We start from the raw sequence: 25,235 nt of genomic DNA on the forward strand, positions 1-25,235 counted from the left end.
ATTGTTTCAAACCTTTTCATTATTATTATATTTGTTACGGTGATCTGTGATCAGTGATTACAACTGACTGAAAGCTCGGATGATTAGCGCTTTTCAGCAGGAAAATATTTGTTAATCAGAGTATCTATGATGGGTTTTTTTTAGACATAATGCTACCACACACTTAATAGATTACAATATAGTACAAACATAACTTTTATATGTACTGGGAAACCAAACAATTCATTTGACTTTCTTCACCATAATAACTTGCTTTATCGCGGTGGTCTAGAACCAAACCCCCAACACTCTTTAGGTTTGCCGGTACTGAAAACTGGCTCAATGGTGGGTCATCTCCCCAAAGTTCTATTTTTTTTTTTAATTCCATGGAGACCTCCTAACTGGTGTGGAGTTTTTTCTGTGTTGTTTGGAAGTAATATATAATTATATCTTTGATCTTCCTTTTCCCAACCCCACCCAACTGACTACACATCTCGATACAAATGGGAGATTCAATATTGGAACCGAGAACTAATTGTTGCGTCTCTCTATGCCTGGGGCCCCCCACCTGTCATCAGCCAGTGCCCAGAACTGGACTATGTGAACAGGAGCTAGGAGGAGAGTGGTAGAAATAGGGCAGGACCCCTTTAAAGATCACCCCTTTACAGTCAGGCATGCTTGGGTTGACAGAAATAAAGATCAATAGCACTCCTTCTTACTTTCAAAAGTATTATGGGTTGGACAATAAATTACATAGTCTCATACCTATTAGATTTTTAAAAATCTTTATTTTATGCTAACTTTTCCTTATTTTTTTTCATTGAAAAAAAAAACAACTCTGTCTTCTAAAGAAAAGGGCTTGGCACAGCCCTAGAACAAGGTGTGGAGTGGCACATAAAGGGGCAGGGTAATGTTTCTAAAAAAGTGGGGTTTGGTTATGGAATTAGGGTAAAGCCAAAGGCATATACTGCAACACATGTGAGTACTGAACGTCCTTCTCTCCTCCACCCCCTGTGACTAAACGTTGGCAGGAGAGGTCAGGACCACGGCTGTGGGGAGGGTTTCAGGGATGCCAGTCTGCCAGATCAGCTGGGGATATTTTTCATGGGATGGTTGAGAATAAGGCAGTGCCTGCTGCTGTGTTCCTCTTCCCCAGCTGTGACAGAGGCCAGCGTGGGACAAGGTGAATTTTCTCTTTCTTCTCCAACTCAATGTGTTGAGCTACAACAGTGTTTTTCCTTTTTGAATTAAAGGTCTTTTGTTTTCTTTTTATGTGGGAGGGGATTATCAGAAGCAGGTCCTGGCTCTAGAGCTAGGTGCCTGAGCTTTCCTTCCATGCCCAAGGCAGTCATTTAGTTCCACTTGTGTGTTGGGGACCAGCCCCCAGAAACCCTCCTCTGTCACCTGCCTTATTGTGGTGGCGTCCCAATTGTGCCCCTCCAGATTAGTCAGCCTGCTGAGGTTCGCTGGCTCAGCTGATAGAGCATGCGACTCTTGATCTTAGGATCGTGAGTTTAAACCCCATGGTGGGTATAGAGCCTACTTTTAAAAAAAAAAAATCTGGGGCGCCTGGGTGGCGCAGTTGGTTAAGCGTCCGACTTCAGCCAGGTTGCGATCTCGCGGTCCGTGAGTTCGAGCCCCGCGTCAGGCTCTGGGCTGATGGCTCGGAGCCTGGAGCCTGTTTCCGATTCTGTGTCTCCCTCTCTCTCTGCCCCTCCCCCGTTCATGCTCTGTCTCTCTCTGTCCCAAAAAATAAATAAAAAACGTTGAAATAAAAAAATTAAAAAAAAAATCATCAGCTTACTGATCTTTTTAAAATCTGGATCAAATCATGTCACTTCTCTGCTCAAAACTCTCTTAAGGCCCTGCATCTCATGAGATGTAGAAGCCAGCATCCTTGTGCCACAGGAATGGCCCTCCTCCTCTCCACACCCACCTCCCCCTTTTATTCTCCTTTGGCCACCCTCTGCCTGACAGCCCCTTCCCTCCGATTTCCCTCTTTAGGGCCTTCCTGAAATATCACCTCCTCAGCCATGCCTTTCCTAACCAGATATACTCTCTGTTTGATGCATTTTAGTAGTTTGTTGTCTGTCTTTCCCCACTAGAAGATCAGTGCCACGAGGGCAGACACTCCTGGGCAGTCTGCTCACTACTATATCCCTGACACTTAGAATGGTGACTGGCATGTAGAAGGTACTCAAGACATATTTTATGAGTGACTGAATGAGAAAGTAAGGTAATTAATCATTAATAAGTTGCCAGAGACGACCTATTACTTCAATGATAAAGTCGATAGTGTGTGTGTGTTTTAAAATTGAGCTGCTATTATGTGCCCTGCCTCAGACTGGCTCTTCTCCCACTGGTTCAGCCAAGATTGCTTCTGACTTATCTGTTTCTACTTGTTGTTGTTTTTTTGTTTTGTTTTGTTTTTTTGTTTTGTTTTGTTTTTTTTTTTTTGGTATTCTTCTCTCCAAACCTTTCTCGTAGGAAACTGTCCCGAAGCTACTTCTGTGGGATTTTCTCTGACTAATCCCCCTGTGCTCTGCTCGGCACATATGAAGCTCATGAACTGAGCCCGTACTCTGTCTGCCTGCTATTAGGCTCATCCTTGTACGTGTGCAGTGGTTTTCTCCACCATGATTGTGGATGTAAGACCTGGAGCGTGGGGACCAGACTGTCTCTCCTTCCTGTCTCTCATAGCATTAAATAGGACTCCGGACTCAATAGCCTGGGTTCTGTTGCAGTTTGGCTGTGTCCACAAGTAAAGCTATGGGATCAGAACACCAAAAGCAATGGGGACCATGGTGATGTTCCCATGTTCTGGAGAGCTAGGGTGCTAGAGCCAGGGACCAGCAAATCTTTACCAAGTAGGTTCTGCAGTAAGGCACCGCTGTGAAAGGGCATGAGGCACAGAATGCAGTCCAAGACAAGTCCCCACTTTTGGCCTATTTGGGGGGAGACTGCTCATAAACATGAAATATCCCCAGCACATATTTCCTGAATTTACTAAGCAACATCAACACTGCAGCCACAGTGGTGAAAACAGTGCTGAATTTAGTACTACTAGAGAACCTGCTTTCTAACATCAGGATAGGATGAGATTGTAGACGTGGGAGCCACAGAGCAGGGTTCACATCCTGGACAGTCAGTAAATGGCATCCACAAAAGGCATGTTTTACATGATTGTTATAAGGATAAGTGCTCAGGAAGATGTGTACTGAATAACGCAATCGAGAGGGCACCGCCATTAGCATCCCAGCTTTGCCAGGAGCTGTCCAGACCCTGGACCGATCACATTGCTGCTTCTTGGGCCTCAGTTTCCTTATATATGAAATTAGAGGCTGGACGTGGATGACCCCTGAATGCTAATATCCTTTAACTCCCATCAGGATCCCAGAGGCTAGGGTTGTAGGCCACGCCTTGTGACCTTGAGCAAATCACTTCACTTTTCATGCCTGTTTCCTCATCTGCAAACTGGTCACAGGACTGGGCTGGTGTCCTCCAGGCTTATCTAGCTTGAGGAGTCCTGAGGAGCCTGCAGGGACACTGAAGGACAGCTTCAGACCTGGTTGCTGTAGTGGAAGGGAAAATCAGGAGCTGAGAATCTAGGATTGCACAGAACAGCACCAGAGAGCTGGGGAGGGGTGTGTTGGAGGTAGGGCCCAGGAGGACAGGAGGCTGGGACAAGTGAGTAGAGCAGTGCCTCTAGAACTTGGATAGGAGTCTTGTTCAAGTGCAGATCCTGAGCCACTGGATCTAGAGCTGTCCTGGAGATGCTGCATGTTGACCAAGCTCCTGGCCCATGCAGCAGGTCCATGGATCACACTCTGGGTAGCAATAAAGAATTTTCTTCCTTCCCCAGTTTAGCAGCTGGGCCTCTTGGAGAAGAATAGAAGCCAATCTCCTTCCCCCTCATTCCTCCATGCCCCACCCCCAGGACCCAAAGCAAAGGATGTTTTTGCCATTGTTTTCCCCCCAGTCTTTCCCCTAGAATCCTCCAGAACGCTCACACACACTCACTCTTTGATGCCCTGGCCTCCCCCGCCTCATCAATACTTCCATCACTGGCCTTTTGCTGCAAAAGTGATTTCGGGGGAAAAGAATCTCACACCACGTTTTCCAGGCCCTTACTGTCTGGCAGTGACAGTCCCGGAGGAACGGGAAGTGAAAATGTCTACATTGTTGGAGAGCGGTGATGTCATGTCCAGCCTTTCCTACTTACACGGTGCCCATTCCTCCGTCGTCCTGGAGGCTGGGGCTTCTGCCGCTCCCACTCCCTCTAATGAGGGTCTCCCACACGGTGTCATTCCCATGTAACCTCTTCTCCACCCTGACATACACACATGTGCGTGCGCACATGCACGCACACACGCGCTCTACCCAGAGAACGTTGCCATCCTGCCTGCCTTAGGGAGGCCTCCTTTTTCACACTGTGGCCCACAGGGCAAATGCTGATATTTGTACAACGTGCGGGGATAAACAGCTGAGGCTGCCACCAGCACACCCCCAGCTCTGGCACCCCCAGGTGCCCCCCAGAGGCCTGAAGTCGTTCATACCTTGACACATCTGGAACCCATTCCCCATTCGCCCACCGGTGTCATACACAGCTTGCAAAGCATTGCTTGAACCAGAGCGCCCCCCCCCCCCACCCCTGCTACCCCCTCTCTCCTCCCCTCCTTTTTAGGGAGGGAACGTGTAGTCCAGGATACTTTGTATTTTCAGAGGGAATCTTTGCTGTCCCCAGCCAGCACCAACCACCCCCCTCCTGCCCCCACCATCCCCTGATCCCAGAGGAAATACTACCTGAACAGCCTTCTGTGCAGAAAGAATTCTAAGAAGACTTCACTTGACTGACGCGTATTAGTTTTGCTCTGAGCAGGTTACACACCTAGACGTTCAGTCTCCTTCCTCTGCCCTGAGAGCTTATGCAGGGCACTTTCTTCCCCAGACATCCTTCTGCTTCATGGAAATGGTCCTCCCTGGCTCTGATGGGAGAGGAGAGGGCCTGGTCTGGGAGAGTGAGTTATTATTCTTAGGTTCTAGAAAGAGGAAATGGGGGGCCCTTGGAGGTCAAGCGACTGGTAAGCTTTCCTTTCAGCCTAACAGCCGGAGATTTCTGCACCAAAGGAGAAATCCGAGTCCTCTATTACAGTTGCCTGGCAGAGAAATCTTACAGTGATATTTTGTTCACCCTGAGGACCAAGAGTCTACAAATCTCATGCCTGGTTTATCTCTCTTTATTCTTCTTTGGGCAGCTTTCCCACACACACCGCATGAAGCTGACTCACTGCTTCTCAGCTCAGACACCTTCCACGGCTCCCTGTTTCCTTTCACCGAGAGCCCAGTTTACATCCCATTATTCCCCTGATCTGCTTGTTCCTCTGTACTCTCAGCCCCGTCACAGAGCATGCAGTACCTCTCAGGTATCATTCACTCTAAGAGTTCAGCTCTCCTCCGTGGTCAACTGGAAACCCCCTAATGAAAGAAATAACATCACGTGTGTTGTACGCACCTCAGCGTCCAGTGTTTTCATCCTTAGGGGTTTGTATGTGTTAGAGACCATTTGGCATTTCGTAAATGGAAGACAGTCTCCATGGACAGTGCACCCCTCCATAGAATTTGCACGAGAGTTTAGAGGGTGTGCCGCCCCCTTGTTGCCTACTGGTGAACTCCAGATTAATAGTACCTGACGTAGCGAAGAGGACTGTTGGCCGACCAAATAATAGCTGCCCAGTACTTGTCTGCTGAGCCATAACTCTCCCTGTCTCTCAAACAGATTGCCCTGACATTCTCCATCGTCTTTGGGGTCATCGTGTATCGCATAACAACTGCAGCAGCCCTGTCTCTCAACAAGGCTACACGCTCCAATGTCCGGGTGACAGTGACAGCCACAGCAGTCATCATCAACCTCGTGGTCATCCTCATCCTGGACGAGATCTATGGTGCTGTGGCCACATGGCTCACCAAAATCGGTACTGTGTCACCAAATCCCATGTCTGCCCTAGGCCCCCTTGAACGAAGTCGGCTCAACACATGCGAGGTTTTTGGTGGTGGTGACTGAAAACGAAAAAAGGAACAGGAACAAAATGCTTTGTAGAGTGCATTTTGGTTGGAGAAATGAGGAAGTACTGAAGTTATGTACTTGCAGGGCCTGCCAGGGGCCTCCCCTCAGCGAGAAATACTCCTTAGGGCATTCTCTATCAGTAGTCTTCCAGCCCAAGTTGATTGCCTCATTGTCCCCAAAGAATCATTCATGGGACCTATTCTTTTTAGCCTAACCTAGAAGCAAGATGGGTTCAACACTTCCTGTTACAAATTACAGAGTTTTAGCCTTTCCTCATTTTCCCAGGAGTGTTTACAGAGTGGAGAAAGCTCTTGATACTTGAGCCCTGGAGGGTCTCATCTATCCCGATATTGCTGAGGCCCCAGAAAATCCACACATTCCCCACACACTGAGCAGACTTCAAAGAGGCATATCAGACTTCCCAAGCTTCAAGCCAGTGAGAAAAATGCGGTGGCCTCAGTATTCAGACGTGTCATTTGAGCCACAACCTGCTGTTGCCTGAGCACCATTTTTTGGCATTTGCGCTTATTAGACAGGGGAGAGCTGAGAACTGAGACCCTTTCCTCATGGTACTTATCCTGGGTGGCCTTGGGGCATGCACCTCTTTCCCTGGTGGAATCTGGGGACTAGGGCTGTCAGCTTCTGACTATCCTCAGAAAAATGGAACTAATGATTAGATGTCTTTAATTCACTGACTAGTTAAAAGCTAGACACTTGATAGGATAACCCCCTTGTCAAGAGAGCCTTCCCTGGAGGATCAGAACATTCCAGAAAGGTTTCACTAATTCCAGTTAAAGGGATTCTTTCAGTGCCTTTCCCTGGCTTGGCCTCTACTCATGGTGGACATTGACTTTTGGTCTCCATGTGGATGTAGCCAAGGTACCATCTGGAATGGAGGTTCTGCTCTCTTTAGGCATGTGCACATTAATAAGTGTTACCCGTCCGTGTTCTTTCATAGGTTTCTGGAGAAAAGTCAGCAGAGAATGTTGCTTCAGGGTGTTTAGTGGTATGTGATATTCTATAGAAGCACTTAGGGGGAGCATCCTGGGGGGGCTTCTGAGGTATAAGGGCATCAAGTTGGATTGCTCAGGTGCAGAGGGAGGGGGAAGAGGGCAGGAGGAGAAGAGGTTCCTGGCAGAGGAAACAGAATAAGAAATCTGGCAGTGAAGGGAGAAATCAGACCCTTCAGGGTCAGAAAAGGCCCCGGGGGGGGGGGGGCGTGCACAGGGGCTAGGCTTGTACAATGGGCACAACTTTGGTGCCAGGGGAGCTGAGGGGGCAGAGAGCTCAGCGTACGGAAGAAGGAAGCACGAAGCATGTCCAGGATGCTAGGGGAGTCCAGTGTGGTGGTTCTTCTAGGGTCTGCAGCATGTTCAGGGCATAGCGGAATGAGAAACTAGGCCCAGAGCATTGACCCAGACCTGATTTTTCTGTAGAAGACCTTGAATGCCAGGCCAAGGATGCTGCTAATTTTCATAGACATGGGAAAGTGTTTGCTGGAGTTTGAAGAGTCATCTAATAAAAAGTACCTGTCTTTCAGCCCTAATCATTGAATATGCTAAAAAGTAAGATGTAGGCAAAAGCCAAGACTTCACTTTTAAAGCTAAAATAGGCTACATGGGAGGAAACAGCTTAGCAGGAGAGCCAGATAGACTTCCTAATACAGGATTACAGACAGACATCCCTCCCAGTGGCCAGCAACGGAGGGCAGGGAAGCCAGGCAAATCTTAGGATGTGGAGGGGCAGGGCATAGACCCTTTTCTCCCCAGAGGAAGGGCAGAGGGGGTGGACAGATGAGGCATGCTGGTGTCACCCTCCAGGCTGACTAATGAGATAAGCTTCTGTCCCTCAAGAGGGTAAAGGATGAGGTGGGGGAGACAAGTTAGGGCATTACAAATAAGCACACTCCTTCCACATCGGGGAAGCATCAGGAGTGGAAAGAAACGTCCCCCATCCCCCTCAGTGGCTCTGGCCCCACACCACTGGGGGACTTTCTGAAGAATGCAACATGATTGGAGCTGTATGTTTGCAGAACTATCCTGGCAGGGACATAGGATGCCACAGAGAAGAGAGAGGCAGGAAGGCCTAATGTAAAGGAGATTAATGAGTGTGTGGGCAGGAAGTAGGGAAGAGAGGAACAGGAAATCGGCGATGGTGCAGAAATGTCTTCCTGCTGTCCATTTGCATTACTTTGTTTCACTTGTGTTCCATGGCTCTAGAGAGTGGTAAGCTAGAAGATAGAGCGTGGTCCACAGTCAGAACCTCACTGACAAGGGTTTAGTGAGCACCTCCTGTCTACAACGCAGGGCAAATTCTCTTTGCATTGGGCCATAAAACACCATCCACACTGTGAAGCTACATCCACTGTTCCTAACAGCGCTTTCTCCCTCACCCATAAAGTTCAGGCTCCCCCATGCTGTGCAACCAGTGGCTGGTAAGGAAGTCTGTGCTCTGGAAAGGAGATGAAATCCTGGCAAGTACCTTTTGTTCTTTGTGATAGCGATACTCATAAAGCGACTTTCAACTTAAAAGAGTTCTGTTATCCCATTTCATCCTCACAGAAACTGTGTGTGGTCAGCAAGGAGAGTATTATATCCTCATTTTACTAAGGCTCAAACTCAGATTGTCCCTCTGAACTGCAAATACCTTTTGCGCTCTGTCGGTGTGAGTTTCTTACTGTCTGGACCAAAGTGGTATATTGGGTCTCCATGCAGGAACCCATGTGGGCCTCGTCCTAGGTTGCTGCTCTTGTCTGCCTTGGACTGGATGTTCTCAGAGGGTCAGACAGGTGTTTTTGTATAGTGGAAGGGCCACTGAATTCGGGAGCCCAGTGGAAGGAACCTTTGAGTTCTGGGCCTGACTCCTTCTCCCTCCCATCCCCAGATACGCGGCATTGGGCAAACAGGGAGCTTTTCTGGAACCAGTTTTATTGATCTTTCCTTCATTATTTCCCTCCTTCCTGTCCACTGATCATCACCTCTGTGGGGACTGTTTTCACAGCCTAAGGACTATGCCCTTGTCTTTAGCCTCTGTCTATGGGCCTCCTGCTTGGAAATCCCCACCCAGTCAGTCTTTTCAAACTTTCTCCTTGGGCTGGGGGAGGGGAGCACTACTCCATCCCCCCACAGACAACTTCCGTTTGCCCTTGGGTCAGATATAAACTAGCATTCGAGGCCCTTGTGTGTGGATTTCCCAGTCTTAGGGTAGACGAGACTCTGCCAGGGTGATAAATCTATCTTAAAATCTCAGGTGCATAATTCGGACTTGTTTACTTGTTCTTGCTCACGCTCCATGTCCAGTGCAGCAGGGCAGGGGCTCTGGACCCAGACTGATGGAGGCCACATGGACACCAGGGAGGCTGTGAAACACACCATCTCTCACTTCTGCTCACAGCACACTGGCTGGAAGCAGCCTAATTGTGAAGCAGTGGGAAGATACTCCATGGACAGCAAGGGTCTCTGCTGCTGGCTCCAGCCAGGCTACAAAGCCTTGGAGAACAGCTCCTCGGTCTTACGTTTCCTTTTATGTCCCCCATAGTGCCTGCCTCACAGGAGATCTGTGAGTTTGCTGATGCAGTTATCTCTGTCTTCGTTTATGCATTCAAAAAAATTTTTTCCGGGGAATGCCCATAGGCTAGGCATCCTGCAAGCCACAGTGGAAGCTACCACAGGCATGTATGCGTTTGTTATTTCCTACCTTCAAAAGGATTTGCAGAAACATTGAGATGAATAAGGTAAATGTGAAGTTGGCTTGATGGGACAGTCACTGAAAGATGCAACAAACCTATCAGAAGACTTAAAGTGCCCTTAATGGCAAAGAGTGTGCACACTAACCCACTCACCGAGGTGGTCGTGCACAGCAGGGGTGACCTGTGCACCTTCAGGCAGAGGTATGACTGCAGAGTCCCCCAGGCCTGCATGGAGACAAAAAGTTGTGAATAAGGCCACCTAATGGAATGAGGATTCTGCCAGGCTTAGGGGTTTCCTGTGCCATTCTCACGCTGGCTTTAATACCCGTCTGGCTTCTTGCCTCAGATCTCCTGATTGCTGAGGAGCCTATGACTACCGCCTTGCTCACCAGGTGCAAACAGCTGGTGTAAACAACCCCAGCGAGTTCCCAAGTGTTTCCTGCAAAGGCTGGGTGGTGAAGACCGATTTCTTGGGAGCATCTCCCAACAGGCCCAGACATCAGGCCCATCTGAGGTCCCTTCTGGCCACAAATATTTGTGACAGACTCCAGAATGTGTTAAGAGTTGGCTCAGCAGTGGTAGATAAAGACACAGTAATCACCTCCCTGGCTGCCATGGTAACAGTGGTCACAGGCTTGGGTGCAAGACACACCGTGAGCTGGTGGCTGTATGGCAATGGTGGGGCAGAGACTGAGCTGGGACCTAGGTGGTGGGATGGGGTTGCTAGGGGAAAATGAGTGAAGCTTGGGGCCTTGGTGGCCAGAGTCTGCTCTGCAAGGTGGGTAGCCCCCTTCAGCAAGCATCAGTAATTAGTTTGTGAGGATCCCAATGAATAGGTGGGACAGTACAGTCCCCAGTGATCTGTTCATTCCTGAAGGGGTCCCAGGTGATGGTTTATAGGAAAGGGTCTGGTTCCTGAGATGGGAAACAAGCAATAGCTGGGCAGGACATCAGGACCCCAGATGTCTAGGAAAATCAGACCGGGCTCAGATGTCATGGGAGGCCAGGGTATGAGGCAAGGTGACAAGGGTCACCAAGTAGACGAGCTCAAGGCATGCTTTGGTCCTAGCCTGTCCAGCTGCTATCACAGAATACCACATAGTGGGTGTCAACAGCAGAAATGTGTTTCTCATACTCTGGAGGCTGGAAGTCTGAGCTCAGGATGTCAACAGGGCTGGGGAAGGGTCCTCTCCCAGGTCCTATGGCTGTGCTTTCATATAGCAGAGGCACTAGGGGCCCCTCTGGAGCCTCTTTTACAAGGGCACCCCACTCACTCCTGAGGGATCCCCCTTCATGGCCTGAGCACCTTCCAAAGGCCACACCTTCCAAAGGCCCCACCTCTGAATACCATCACAAGGGGGATTAGGTTTTCAACATATGAATTCTGGCCGGGGGTGGGGTGCACAAGCATGAAGACCATGCTTTTTCCTTGGCACAGGGATAGACAGTGCCTTTGAGGCAGCAAGCTTCTGAACCCACACATGGGGAGCAGGATGTCCAGAGCTCCTGAAAACTGTAGGGTCTTCTCGTGACCAACATAGGCATGGGTCAGGCTCGGCCCAGATGGGGAGCATGTCCGCACTCCAGCTGTGAGAGGGGCAGGGCTGCCAGCAGGCTTCTAGCCTTAATAACCAAGATGTCAGCAGCTTGTTTTTTATCAGGATCATTCTCGATCTCTAGCTCTTCCACCACCACCTTCTCTCCCTCTCCCTTTCAAAACTGTGTGCGCAGCGCTGGCTGTGTGTGGAGCTGTGTGGTTCACCCTTCACTCTGTGGTGAGCCTCTCCTAGTTTTGGGGTTGGGCATCTTGCAGGTGCTCAAAGGATGGTGGTGTGCCAAGTCAGAGTCTCCAAGTTGTAGGAAAATGGCTGTGTTCTTGAGTTGTTTAAATACTGATGATGCCGTGCTTCTGAGTGTTGCTGCCCGGGGCCACTGAAGTGGGGCTAGGAAGGGAACAAAAAGAGGGATGGGGTGAAGGACTTTTGGGGGCACCTGCCATGTGCCAGGCACTGGTAGACATTGTACATACATCATCCCACAGAATCGTCACCGTAGAGCTGGGAACTGGTCATGGCTTTCATTTCACTTCTGGGAAGCCTGAAGACGCTTAGGAACTTGACCCAGGAGCATCTGGTTAGTGGCATGTGTGAGTATGTGTGTGTATGTGTATTAGAGCATGCCAAGCGCTGCTGTAAGCACTTTCTGTTTATCAGTATATTTAATCCTCAAAACAAGCCCCAAGGGCATCAGGACTCTTAACACTCCCATTTTAGAGTGGAGAAGACTGAGACACAGAGATAAACAGCTAATAGGCCCGAGGTCATGCGGCTGGGAGGTGGTGAGTCAGGCCTCAACTCTAAGACTGTGATGTTCTACTGTCTGGTAATATATAGCGGTCCTGGTTCCTCAGGGAACTTTAGATGTGTGGAGAAAGCCAAAGAAAGCACACCAGAGGCTCCAGAAGGTTTAAAAGGCAATGCTCCGGCCCATGTGAGTGGCAGATGGTAGGGGTCTCTGAGACGATCAGGGAGACTTGGAGGGAGCAAACTCTGAGCGCATCGTCGCCTGCCTCCTAGGTCTGCGTGCATCAGGACACCTGCGCAGGTTCACAAACTTTGGAGTCCCTCATGCTTTATTAAATTTTCTAAAAAAGCTTTTTTCTGAGGATTTGAAATGGCTCAGTCTAAAATCCAGTTCTAAGCTACCATCAGGAAAAGCCAATGTATCACTACTAAAGAGAAAAGAGGGAAGAAAGGAAAAAAAGGAGACAAATCTTGCTACCAAAGGCTGCCAGGACATCAGAAATTCTTTAAAGAAGAACATTTTGGACATACATGGATGGATCTAATTTTCCATCAAATGTGGGCAACGTGTGTTTTCAGAGTTAGGGGGGACGTGCTGGCTTTGTTGGCTTGGATCCCTGGGACAAGGGGAGTGGGCTTTGCTGCAGACCGAGTCTGCTCAGGAAGGTACCTCCACAGCGAAGACACGAGTGGATGCAGGTGGGTGCGTGCAGCCAGGACCCATGTCTTCCCGAGGACAGGGCGGGGGGGTGGGGGGGCTGTAGTGCTGGTAATTTGAAATCTGGCCTGAGTCAGGTCCGTGGGGTTGTATTTGAGCTCCTGACTCTCTGGGTGGCCTCAGGCAACTGGGGAGGAAGAGCCTCCTGCCTGCCCATCTGTGAGGCCAGGGGAAGGGTGTGGTGAAAGTGGATTCTGCCATTGTCTGAGGGCCCCCTTGGTGCTGCGGGCACGAAGTATTGTAAATGTTGTCTGGGAGGGTCCTGGATCATGGGAAGCTGCTGCTAATAATAAAAAAGACCTGATCATGGTTATAGCCCAAGTTCGTGGAACAATCCATGCCAGTTATATGAAACTATTATTAGCAGCATGCTACTTGTAATAGTTTCATATAACTGGCAAGAATTTCTTCCCAAATTTGAACGGTAACTATGAACACATCTCTCTCCTTTTTCCAGTTAGTCACTGAAGCACTCATATCTCCTGTTAGTGGGAAGTCCGATATATTTCTCTCCCTTTCTTTGAGTTTCTAAGAACCCAGACTCAAGACTTAAGCCACAAGAAGAGAACGGAGTATGGTGGGCATTCTCTGTTTGCCTTGTTTTCTCTCCAGACCCCTTCTCCACCCTTTTGCACCATGTCCTGCATCCCCGAGGCTCTGCCGATAGTATCACTGGGGCCCCCTGCTCTGACTTCAATAGGAAGCCATGGAAGAGCAGAAGGAAGCTTAGCAGGCACAAGGGAGAATTGGGGGTAGTTCTTCCCTGCTTCTCCCTCATCTCTGACAAAAATGCACCCTTTCTGGGTGCCTGGGTGGCTCAGTTGGTTCAGTGTCTGACTCTTGATTTCGGCTCAGGTCATAATCTCATGGTTCATGGGTTCAAGCCCCACATCAGGCTCTGCACTGATAGTGCAGAGACTGCTTGGGATTCTCTCCCTCTCTCTCTGGCCCTCCTCCGCTCACACACACACACTCTTTCTCAAAAAATAAATAAATAAACATTTAAAAAGCTTTAAAAAAACTGCGTGTATCCACAGATTCTACAGGATGAGTCCTCCCTCATGGCCCTTCTTGGGCTCCAGTGACACCATTTCTTCTCCTTGCCCCCTCACTGCAGTAAGTAATACCTTCATTAGGGTCACTTCCTTTGAACCAGTGAGGGGAGTTCTGCTTCCTGATGGGATCTTGACTCATAGAGGCGGTCAGGCCAACATCCACATTTAAACAGGGAAGTCAGACCTGCAGTATGGCCAGCCCTCCTCTCATTGCTACACAGCATTGCTGTTGGATGCTGGCCCTGTCCCATCTGACAGAAGAGTCTGGGCCATTGCTGAGAGGGTCCCTCCGGGTCGCAGGCCCCGGGCAGGCCATTGCTCTTCAGGGAGGATGATCCTCCCCTCTAGAGTGAGCTCAGTCAAGGGTCTGCAGCCATCAGGGTCGCCTGCTTTCAGGACACCCGTCTATGCCTCTACCCCCATCTCCAAGATGTCATCCATCCTCTAGGCTCCGGGACATACAGCTTGTCTTCTTAACCTTCAAAACACAGTAGATCTGATACTATCCCTCTGAATCTCCCTCAGAGAGAGGTTACCCTGGTGACTCCAGGGGCCCTCACCAACCCAAGTGATGCCCACCCCGATCTTCTAAGAGGACTCTGTCAAGATTTTTAGGTAACTTGCAGGTACCTGTCTCACTAAAGAGGAGGCAGGTGTAGAAATTAAATGTCTGCTAGAATGCTTTGGTACATAAAATAATAAAAGCAAATGTTGGAGCCCTTACTCTATGCTTGGTGCTTTCCATACTTTATCTCCCTCAGACTCTACAAGAAATGTTTAGGAAGGTCCCATCTTAGGAATGAGGACAGTGAGGCGCAGAAAAATAAATCCCTTATCTGGGAACACTGGGACAGAAAAGTCCTTCCGGCCCAAGGTCTTCCTGTGTTCTTCTGTTACAGCCTTGTGAGTTGTGTCACAGACAATAGAAAAAGACCAGAAGCAGGAAGCACTTGGGATATCACAGGGTGTGCCCTCCACCTGGGGCCATGACTTGCTCAAGGCTCTGGTTCCTTGAAGCTAGCTGGGTACCTTTGAAGGATGGTACAGTTCATGCAGTGCTCCATCCCACTGGGGGCACGGCCCAGGGAGGACAGAAGCACAGAGGTCCAAGGACTCCATGTGTCCAACTTTGAATTCTTAATTTTCCCTCCAAACCTGTTAGTTCTCACCCACTTTTTTCCCCTCTCAGGAAGTGGAACCACCAACCACTCAGATGCTTGTACTAGAACCCAAGTGTCATCCCGGACCCGAACTCACTCTTTCTATCCCTCTCTCTCTCTCTCTCTCTTTCTCTCTTTCTTTTCAAACCTAGAATCCAGTCTGTTAAGTATTGTCCACTCCATCTTCAAATATACCCCAGATCTGATCACAGTTCACAGGTTCCATCCTAATATTGGCCATCTCTTGCCTGGACCACTGTGCACTCCTCATTTGTCTCTCTGCTTCCATACCTATCTCCCTCTTGACACACATATACACAGCCCATCTTCTGTGATATTTTTAAAATATAATCTCGCTATATCCCTCCCCTGTGCAAAACCCCAAGGCGACTTCCCATTGTACTTCCAGTGAGGTTTAAGTCCCTTCTGTGGCCTGTGAAGTCCCATTGACCTGCCCCTGCCTTCTCCTCCAGTTCTACTGCCTAATAAATGCTTTCTCCTTGCTCAGAATGTTCCAGTCCTTGGGGTCTTTCCATCCTCTACACATCTGTAGGTCTCTCCTGTCTGCTGCCCTTCCCTGTGGTTACCACCCATGGCTCCTCCCCAGCTCATCCGTGCTCCCTCCACCACATCCCTGGGGCCTCAGCTGAGAGGTCAGCTCTCCAGAGGCCCTTCTTGACCGCTCTGACTAAAACCATCTTCCTGCCCCCTTTTCTTCTCATCTCCCTGCCTTTTATCCTCATTGCTCTCCAGAATGGTCTCATTAATCTATGCCCCTCTTCTAGACTGTAATCTCCTCATGGCAGGGAGCTTATTGGTTTTGGCCACCACTGTATTCCCAGTGCCTGATGCCTGGCACACAATAGTCACTTGATAAACATTTGTGGAACTAGGGAAGGATGAAAAAGATAAAAGCATTCCTTCTGAGCTGCCTTCCCTGGAAAGGCATGAGGAGATGGGCTAAGGTGGAATGACTCCCTTCCTTCTCACCGGGCTTTTCCAGACTTGTGTGTGTTTGCAAGATGACCCACTGGTGTCGTGGGAGTGTCGATGGCCACAAACCAGGCACACCTACCTGTTGTCTCCCCACTCCTATCATTGCCATGGGGAGACAGTCCTCACAGGGCTGTGATAGCAATCACATGGGGAATCCATGGCAAGTGCCCGTATAGTGCCCGGCACATAGTGGGCACTGAGCATGGGGTTTTCCTGATTGGCCCATAACAGTATTAATCAGTCTCTCTCTCTTCCTCTTCCCCCTCCCAGATGCTCCCGTCCTATTTAGTCTCCTTCTTTTTTTTTTTTAATTAAAAAAAAATTTTTTAATCTTTATTTATTTTTGAGAGACAGAGAGAAACAGAGCTTGAGCAGGAGAGGGGCAGAGAGAGAGGGAGACACAGAATCCAAAGCAGGCTCCAGGCTCCGAGCTGTCAGCACAGAACCCGACATGGGGCTCAAACTCACAAAATGCAAGATCATGATCCGAGCTGAAGTCAGCCGCCCAACCGACTGAGCCACCCAGGCGCCCCTAGTCTCCTTCTTTCTTAAAATGAGATGCCCTGTGATGCTGTCACCTTGGGCTAGGCTGCTAGACAGCACAGCAGGTCTCACGTCCCTTCGTCTGGGATCAAAAGTCATCTTCCTGACTCTAAAGGAGGGATCCCTTGCACTACGGAATTCTCTAGGGTTCAGGCATATCTCAGGAGTGCCCTTCCTTAATCTCTAGTTCTGGGGCTCTCAGCTCCTTTAGGCAATGCTCTGGCTGCTTAATTACCCAGCTGGCTGGTTTCTCCTAAGGTGATTCCTTTCCGATGACACAAACAAGGCAACAGCATCACATTGGAGGCTGAGACACACCTACCTCTGCCCCGCCCCCAACACACAACACACACACACACACACACACACACACACACACACACACACACACACACGGAAGGCCAGGTGGTAGGGCTGTCAGAAAACGTAGCTGTTTGCAGAAGCTGGATCTGCCCTGGGGGAGAGGCGGGGAGAGGGGCAGGCACTTCTGCTTTCTGACTCAGCCACACAAGTTCAGGCCCTCCTTCCTTCTGCCCAGAGCAGTGCCGGGGCTGGTACTTCCTGAAACATACACTTGGACATCTCATTTCCTTTTGTCACCATCATTCTATATCTGCTGTCTGGGTTGCTGGGGGCTCCAGTTACCCCGAGCTGCTTTTCAAAAATTCAGGTTCTGCAGCTGGCATCCTCTTGCTGGCCATACTGTTTCCATATGATTAGGATGGAGCTCTGGGGACTTTGAATTCTGAGCTGGCCCCCTGGGACTAACTTGGGCTTTCATACTAATTATTTTCCAAGGCAGTTTACAGCTGGGTCATTTGTACTCATATTTTTTCATGACACAACACTCCAGAGGTTTAACACTTAACAAAAAGGGGGGCTGGGTAATGGCTCTGCATAGGAATTCCATGTGGTTGCCCTTCCTGGTCCTGGATAGAGTCTGCCCTCTGTTGGAAATCTGCTTCAACAGGTTGGGAGCAGGCAAAACCCTCAGAAGGCCTCCAGTCAACCTGGGGTGACTTTCTGGGGGATATGGGATTTCAGGAGCATATAATGACAGAGAAGGGTTGCCTTCTACTTACCCACACTCTCTCTGTGTTGACTCCCTACTTCACCTCCCTGTAGCGATTGTAGCCTAAAGGCACTGGGCTTGGAGTTTTATGAAGCATAAGGCTGGGCTGTTTTCTCATGGTCTCAGATTCAGACCACTCCAGAGGTCTGTGTCTTATGAGAGGATCCTGCCCAGTGGCCTGCAGTACAAATTGTTCTGCTTGTACTGAAGACACCATCCCATCCCAAGTGGACCCTGGGAAAACTTGTTCTGTTTCTTGAGTCATATAGTCTCTGTCATAGACAGATGAGGTTCCTAGTGTTGGCTACTGAGACAGATCCAATAGTCTAACTGGAGCTTCAGGGCTTTAACACTCCCACCCCACCCCCACCCCCACCCCACTTATCTCCATCCCTGGAAGGTATTCCCTGGGAGCCTTCCCTGGAAGGCTCTGTGAAGCACATTACATGGCTGCAGAGCTTCTCTGAGGTGGGGGCATCCAGCTGATTTAGTGGCCTATCAAGCGGATTTGGATTGTTTATTGGAAATGCCCATTATTTATGATGGCTCATGGCCCTAAAGGTGCAGGCAAAGGCTGTTTTCAGAAATAAAACTAATAAATAATAACTAGGCCCATGATTTATCAGTATGGAGGAAAGGAGCCACTCATTTCCAGTTGGAGTAAAGCATCCTGAAAGGATCAGATTCTCTTTCCCCAGAACTTGGAGGAAATTCCTGCAGGGATTGGGAGATCTGAGTACAAAGAGTTCAAAGGAGATTATAAAAGAAAATCAAAGACACGTGCCTCTCTGTTCCTCATTCTTAATCCCCTTCTAGCCACATTTACATGACAAGTTTCCAAATTTTCAGCTCCTTAGACCTGAATACTTATTTTGGGGTGACATCAGTTTTAATTTTCTTATACCCAAACTATTTTAAAATGAGAGACAAGAAGTGGTTGTTACTGTTGAATTGGCTGCCTTAGGTACATGGGACAAAGGCTCAAAATCCTACTGAAAGCCTTTGCTTCCTTCCTCCCCTCCCTCCATCCCTCCTTCCCTCCCTTCCCTTCCCCTCCTCCTTCCTGTCTCCCTTCCGTCCTCTTTCCTCCCTTCCCCTCCTCTCTCCTCCTCCTTTCTTTTCCTCTCTGCCTCCATCCCTCTCTCCTCCCCCCTTCCCTCCGTCCTTCCTTCCTTCCTTCCTTCCTTCCTTCCTTCCTTCCTTCCTTCCCTTTCCCTCCTTCCTTCTCTCTGTGTCTCTTTCTCCTCTGTAACACAACAGGGCACATGGTGGTCTCTGTTCATGACCTGTGGCCATGTTGAAGCAGGACTCAGTCCTTTGGCATATCCCTCCCCTAAGAACAAACCCAGAACTCTTTCAACACTGGTGAGGAAAGCAGGTTTTAATGCGTCTTTACTAAAGATTCTGTGGAGATGCTAATGATGGGATCCCACTACAAATGACAGGGAAGTTAATGAACATTTCTGCTGGGTGCCTCTGCCCCTCCCCCATCACTTACATTTCTTCTTTGGCAGAGAGCACCTCACCTCCTGTCCCTCCCTGCCCCTTGCGTGGCATGGGCATGGCCCTGCATCTAACCCCAACATCCCCAGCTCTTATCTTGTGGATAAGGTAGGGAAATTTAAATCGATTAAATTAAATTGAAATTGAAATTAGGCAGATCTGTCTTTCTTGTGACTCCATACCCACAAACAGTGGTCCTTGGAATATGACAGGGAATTTTTAATAAATGATAAATATTTTTTCACTATTCCAAATCATATTTTTTCATGTCATTCATTCATTCATTCATTCATTCATTCATTCTTTCAATGAATATGCTTAGAAGAGTACATCTAGTGATAGCTGTGGCCTACCAGAAGGTGTATCTGACTATGCTCCTTGTTTTGCCACCCAAACCATGCATGGCGAGGGGAGGGTGGCATGGGGCTTGGGAAAGTGAGGGTTAACAGTCACATGGGGGTTCACAGTTATGAGATCTTTTTTTTTAATGTTTATTTATTTTTGAGAGAGAGAGCATAAGCCAGGGAGGAGCACAGAGAGAGAAAGAGAGAGAGGGAGAATCTGAAGCAGGCTCCAGGCTCTGAGCTGTCAGCACAGAGCCCGACACGGTACCTGAACCCACGAACCATGAGATCATGACCTGAGCTAAAGTCAGACGCTTAACAGACTGAGCTACCCAGGCACCCCTATGGTTATGAGATCTTAAAATGGAAAGTGACCTTAGAAATTGATGGTAAGCATTTCCTGGGCCTCAGCATTTTTTTCTTTTGTCAAGGAGAATAGGAATCAGACCGAAGAAAGGGATGTGGATCTTGAGCCCAGGGAAGACTTGAGAAGCATAAATCAAACAGGGATGCACTGGCCTCTTTGTCAGGCAGAATTTGTAGCAGGAACAGAAAAGGCCTTACAGTTTAAATATCTGAGGGGCTTTGCTGATGTACATAAACTAAAGAAGAAATAGCAGCTGAGACAGTGTTCACTGTAAATGGTGAACACAGATCATTATCCAAATGCTTATTGGGCAAGGCAGTGTGGGACTGGCCCGGACTTCTGTCTCATGGGCAATGCCGTGTCCCTCCAGGCGTGGAAGGAAGGAGAAAACTACCAAGCTGTCTGCCAGCTGAGGGATAGCACGGTAGACTTTTCCAACTTCATCTCCTATAAAATGAGGACAGTGTCTCCAGATTCCCTGGCAGTGTTTATTTTCATAGTTGTCTGGAGAACCTCGGGAAGCTTGGGTGGTGGACTTCTGCAGAGGTGAGGACGGGCTGTTTCGATTAGATTTTCCCAGCTATGTGCCAGCAGGATCTCACTATCCTCCCCGTTGATTGGTAGAAAGTGCTCATTAAACAACATGGAAAGGATGCCCAGAATCTTTGGGGCTAAGACATGTGCACAAACACCTGGCCACGGATGGCCCAACCGTGCTGCAGAAAGCAGGGCTGCCAGCTTGGAGGAGGTGATGCAAGAAGAGAACACTTTAGGACAACAGAAGCTATCCTTGATTGAGGTCTGGCACTTGCCAAGCACTAGGCTGCGGGCTTTCTAAGAATCCTATGCAGTTTTCAGGGCAACCCTGTTGGGCGGATGTCATTATTCTTTTTATAGAAGTTCAGACCTCTAATTATGCTCTGCATTTGAAATCAGGTGTGTCTGATGCAAAAATCTGCCCCTACAGCCACCTCTGGAGTGACACAATCAAATAGTCACTCCCCTCAACACACAGCTGAGCCCAGAATAGCGTGACTGGGTGCTCTGTAGGTTCGGCATGGCCTGCCAGGGCCTCTAGGACTGTTCGTAAGCATAAGCAAACTCAAGTAGGCTTCAGGATGATGAGGCACCTGGAGAATGAGCTGGTTTTCCATGTCACTGCCTGCCTAAGGATGATGCCATGTTTCTTAGGGCTCATGGGGGCTAGGACATGACTAAACAACGAGTAGCTCTCATCTCCCAAGGCTCTTTCGGCCTAGAGAGAAGTCAAGGCCAGATCACAATTGTGATCACTACCTGCATCTCTAAGCTTTCCCATTCTCAAGGCCCCTCCCATGGCCATTCATCCCCAAGAGCTCACACATGCCTGTGACTGTCTCTTTAGTAGGTTTATGCTTGTGCTTGGACCACACTGATGATGTTGGGCACTGTCTCTTATCCTCAGGATTGTGTTCTAAGATTGCAAATGAATGAGGGGCGCACTGTGCTGTGTGGGAAAACAGATCATGGAAATACAGCATTCTTTCCCTAAGATCCCCTTCCGCCATGACCTGAGGGGAAATGATACCTTGCCACTCATAGATTCAGTCTTGAAAAGACTTAGCAGTTTGCAAAAGGTTTTCACAGAGACCTTGCTAAATTAAGCTCTTTGAGGAGTGTAAAGTCTTCATTCATCCTGGCATCATACGGCGGGTGTTCAATTAATGTGGACTGAACAGTCACAGATATTTCCTAGGTATATATCATGTTAGACTGCGGGTGGAGGGTGGGGAGGTGACAGAGGATGTGCGATGTAAACAGTAATCAAAGATCTTGATTTCACAGTGCGGCAGAGTAAAAATTGTCTTTGAAGACAGGCAGATATGAGTTCAAAACCTTAACTCTTACGTAATCCATAAGAGCCACTGTGGCTGTGTGATCTTGAGCAAGGCTCTAATCTCTCTGGATCTGAGCTGCCTTTATTTATAACAGTGAGATGTACTGTCTCCCCGCCCCCCCCACCCCACCCCAACACAAGTAGGTAAGGATGACGTGAGATAGCAGATGTATGCAACAGGTGTGGAGCAGATCAGAGCAGATACTCCTGAAAGCGCATGATCCCTTTGGCCACCCAGGAGGTCACTGCAGCTCCCTGCATGTGGGTGTTCTCTGGTTGTGAGCATGCTCAGCCCATGCATAGGACAAGGTGGAAGTGCTAGGGAGTCAAGTCCAGCAGTAACCTTCAACCAGGTAGGGGCTTCACTTGCTCTCACTCCTCAGTGTAATAATTATGAGGGGGGTTTCACAGTCTCTAAAAAGACCCCCCCCCCCCAGTGGGACTGAGCCCTGGTAGCCTGCTGCATTAAATTGTTCGTGAACACATCCGTGCTGTCTTCCCCACTCCTGTCTCACTACCCCAAGCTTCCTGGGAGCACTTCCCAAATAAGCCACTTACTCCCAAACTGCTTACTTCTTGACACAGAGGGCCACCCCAAGTAAGACAGAGGATTAATTAAAGCTACTGTTGTGGTTTTCAAAGGGCTTGGATGTGGGTAATTAATACAGAGAAATGTAAAATACTGTAGGAGAAAAAGAGATTTCTACCATCTGACGTCATCTGGGAAGGCTTCAGGAAGGAGATTATAGGCAACATCTGATCTGAATGGTAAAGGATATGAAGGATTTGTACATGAGAGGAGGGCCCAGGGAAAGGAATTCCAGGGGAGGGAACAGAGTTTCGTGTCCACTTTTCCAAAGATCCTGACAAAAGCTATGTGTGAGTCAGGTGGGCAGACAAGTCAGGTGGGTCCATGTGTCAGCCTCATCTGGACACGGAACCTCCTGGCTGGCATGGTCCTGGTACTTTGGCCCTGTGCTCAGCACGCTTTCAGGCGATACTTATCAGTGCACATGATACAGGGCTGGTGCTTTCTTTCTGCCCCTGAAATGTGACCCTTTAACCTCCTATCTTTGCCAAGCCATTTGTCACAGTCTATGAAATCCCCATCAAACACTCTGCCCAGTTGTCCACCGAGCATCCCATGGGTCTCGGGTCTTCCAAAGGCATCAGTGAGGTTTTCTGCTCAGTATTTCTCAGGCCCCTTTGGGGATTATCAGCTGGCTCCTCTGCTTGGACCTCATAGAACTCAATGGGGCTGTGGCCCCCGAGTTTGAGACATTATTAGGCTTGTGCTTATTTCACTTATCTGATGATCCTTCATCATTTGAGTGAGTGCATGAGAAGTGTCTCAGCGTATCCAGAGAGCACACAGATCCAGGCTGTCCTGCTAGAAATGGAGGAGGCGGAAAAGAGGAACAATGTCATGGTGCCCAAGACAAGTCTTTGCTGCCTATTGACTGTTGTTCATTGGTTAACAAGCCTTTTTCATCAGGGATTTTGTTCAGATAAAATCTTATGGAAGCAGCAATCACACAGGGAAAAGCTGACTACCCCTTGATGAAGAGAGGGTGGTTGGAGAAAGTTCTGCCAGCCAAGATCCCCCTCAGAGGGGTATGGTAAGAAACCATTGCTAGAGTGGGTAAGAAGAGGGAAGTGGAAGGAGAAAGGTGATGATTATATGTACCCTTGGCCTTCTGTAGCCTCATAGTATCTGGTAAACCATTTGGGACTCCCAGATGACTTCAGTTCTGCTGTGCTAGAGAGACAGGTCTCTTGGTTTCTACCCTGAAGCAGTAAGAGCCAAGAGACCAATGGCTTATGTAATAGGGATTAAAACTCTGAAGAGGTGAAAAATATGCCTCTCAGTCTTAGCATCTTTGCTCTTATCTTTCAGAGGTTCCAAAAACAGAACAGACTTTTGAAGAGCGCCTGATACTCAAAGCTTTCTTGCTAAAGTTTGTCAATGCCTACTCGCCTATCTTCTATGTGGCCTTTTTCAAGGGGCGGTGAGTATAATGGTGTCACACGTGGTGACTTGTCACTAAGACAGGGGTCCCTGCTAGAGTCAGCTTGTCCCTGCTGCCCATTCACACCCTCAGTCCTATTCCCCACTTCTGTCCCCACCTTGTCATTCCTGAAACAATGGCATTCGCACCACATCATTTTGGATTAGAATCTTCAGATTCAGGTAACCAGGGAAACTGCAGGGATTTGACCCTGGGCCCCAGAGGGTGAGTCTTAGAATAATCTGGACATCCCAACTTTGAGGATGACGTAGGAGGAAATTTCAGGTCTGGTGAGTGATTTGGAAGTCTTTCAATGCATTTCTGACACTAGCTACCCTGAGTTAGCACATACTTCACCAAGTAAGGGCATGATCTTCCACGAGACTGCTCACTCCGAACACTAGCTGCAGGCCCTGGGGTTCCTATGCCACTTGTGATTGGTACCCACTGGCTACGACCACTAACTCCTCAGGTTTGATAATTCTCTAGAATGACTCACAGAACTCAGGAATGTGCTGCACTTAAAATTACAGTTTTACGATAGAAAGGGGGTACAAACCCAAACCAGCAAATGGGAGAGGCACATAGGGTGAGATTTAGGAAGGTCTTAAACAGAAGCTTCCGTGTCCTCAAGATGGATCAGTTTCCTGGCACGTTGATGTGTACCATCAACCATGAAGCTCATCCAAGCCTCAGTGGCCAGAATTTGTAAGGTTGCGGTACGTAGGTAGGTATGATTGGTTAGATCATTCACCATGTGACTGAGCTCAACCTCCAGTCCTCCTTCTCTCCCTGAGGTCAGGCTGCTATTACATGGATCAAAGGTTCAACCCTCTAATCACATAGTTGGTTTTTCTGGCACAGCCTCCCCCATCCTGAGTGATCTCATTAGCATAAATTTAGGTATAGTCCCAAGAGGCCACCATGAATAACAAAGAGACTCCAACCAAGAAATTCTAAGGATGTAGAGGCTTTCCCAAGAACCAACAACAAAGGCCAGTCAGATTCTTTATTATATAGACTGTCTGGATGTAAAATGACTTCTGATGAATACTTTTCATGGTTAGATCACTTGGCTACCTATAAGGAGATTTCCCAGTAATGATTAACTGTCAAGAAGCTTTCCTATCACTAAAATCTCATCAAGCAGGCATTGATAGCAAGAACTGTTCTTGTACATATTTGATAGTTTCTTATAAATGTTTTTTGACTAAAACCACAGCGTCCTTCCTGGGATCTCTGCTCTTGACTCTTATGAAATTATAGTAGTAGAGAGACTGTCTGTATTAATGGGTATATACTCCACTGGTGCTTTGTCTCTAGATTTAATATCCATAGCAAATTTTATACATGGAAATTCCAGGCCAAAAAATAGGGTCCTGACCCTTAGGTAAATTTGTGGCATATTGAAAAAGATGGTCTTGTCAACAGCACACTGCAGTAAATGCCATAAGAGAAGTGTTAAGAAAGTGATGGGGAAATATGTAATTGTGAACAGAGACAGTAAGAAGACTTCACAGAGAAGGAAAGATTTGAGCTGAGCCTTAAATAGATGGGT

At 48.4% G+C, this 25,235-nt stretch overlaps 1 protein-coding gene across 1 annotated transcript in view; it reads left to right on the top strand.

The window, feature by feature from the left end:
* Positions 1-25,235, top strand: part of ANO2 (anoctamin 2) — a 343,971-nt gene that overhangs the window by 274,853 nt on the left and 43,883 nt on the right. Inside the window, exons 16-17 of the mRNA XM_086714259.1 lie at positions 5,756-5,951; positions 23,566-23,677. Coding sequence (XP_086570385.1) covers positions 5,756-5,951; positions 23,566-23,677 — 308 coding nt within the window. The remainder of the gene's footprint in view (positions 1-5,755; positions 5,952-23,565; positions 23,678-25,235) is intronic.

The sequence above is a fragment of the Puma concolor genome, chromosome B4, assembly GCF_028749965.1.
Source record: "Puma concolor isolate L17-30 chromosome B4, mPumCon1.1.hap2, whole genome shotgun sequence".
NCBI lineage: Eukaryota > Metazoa > Chordata > Mammalia > Carnivora > Felidae > Puma > Puma concolor.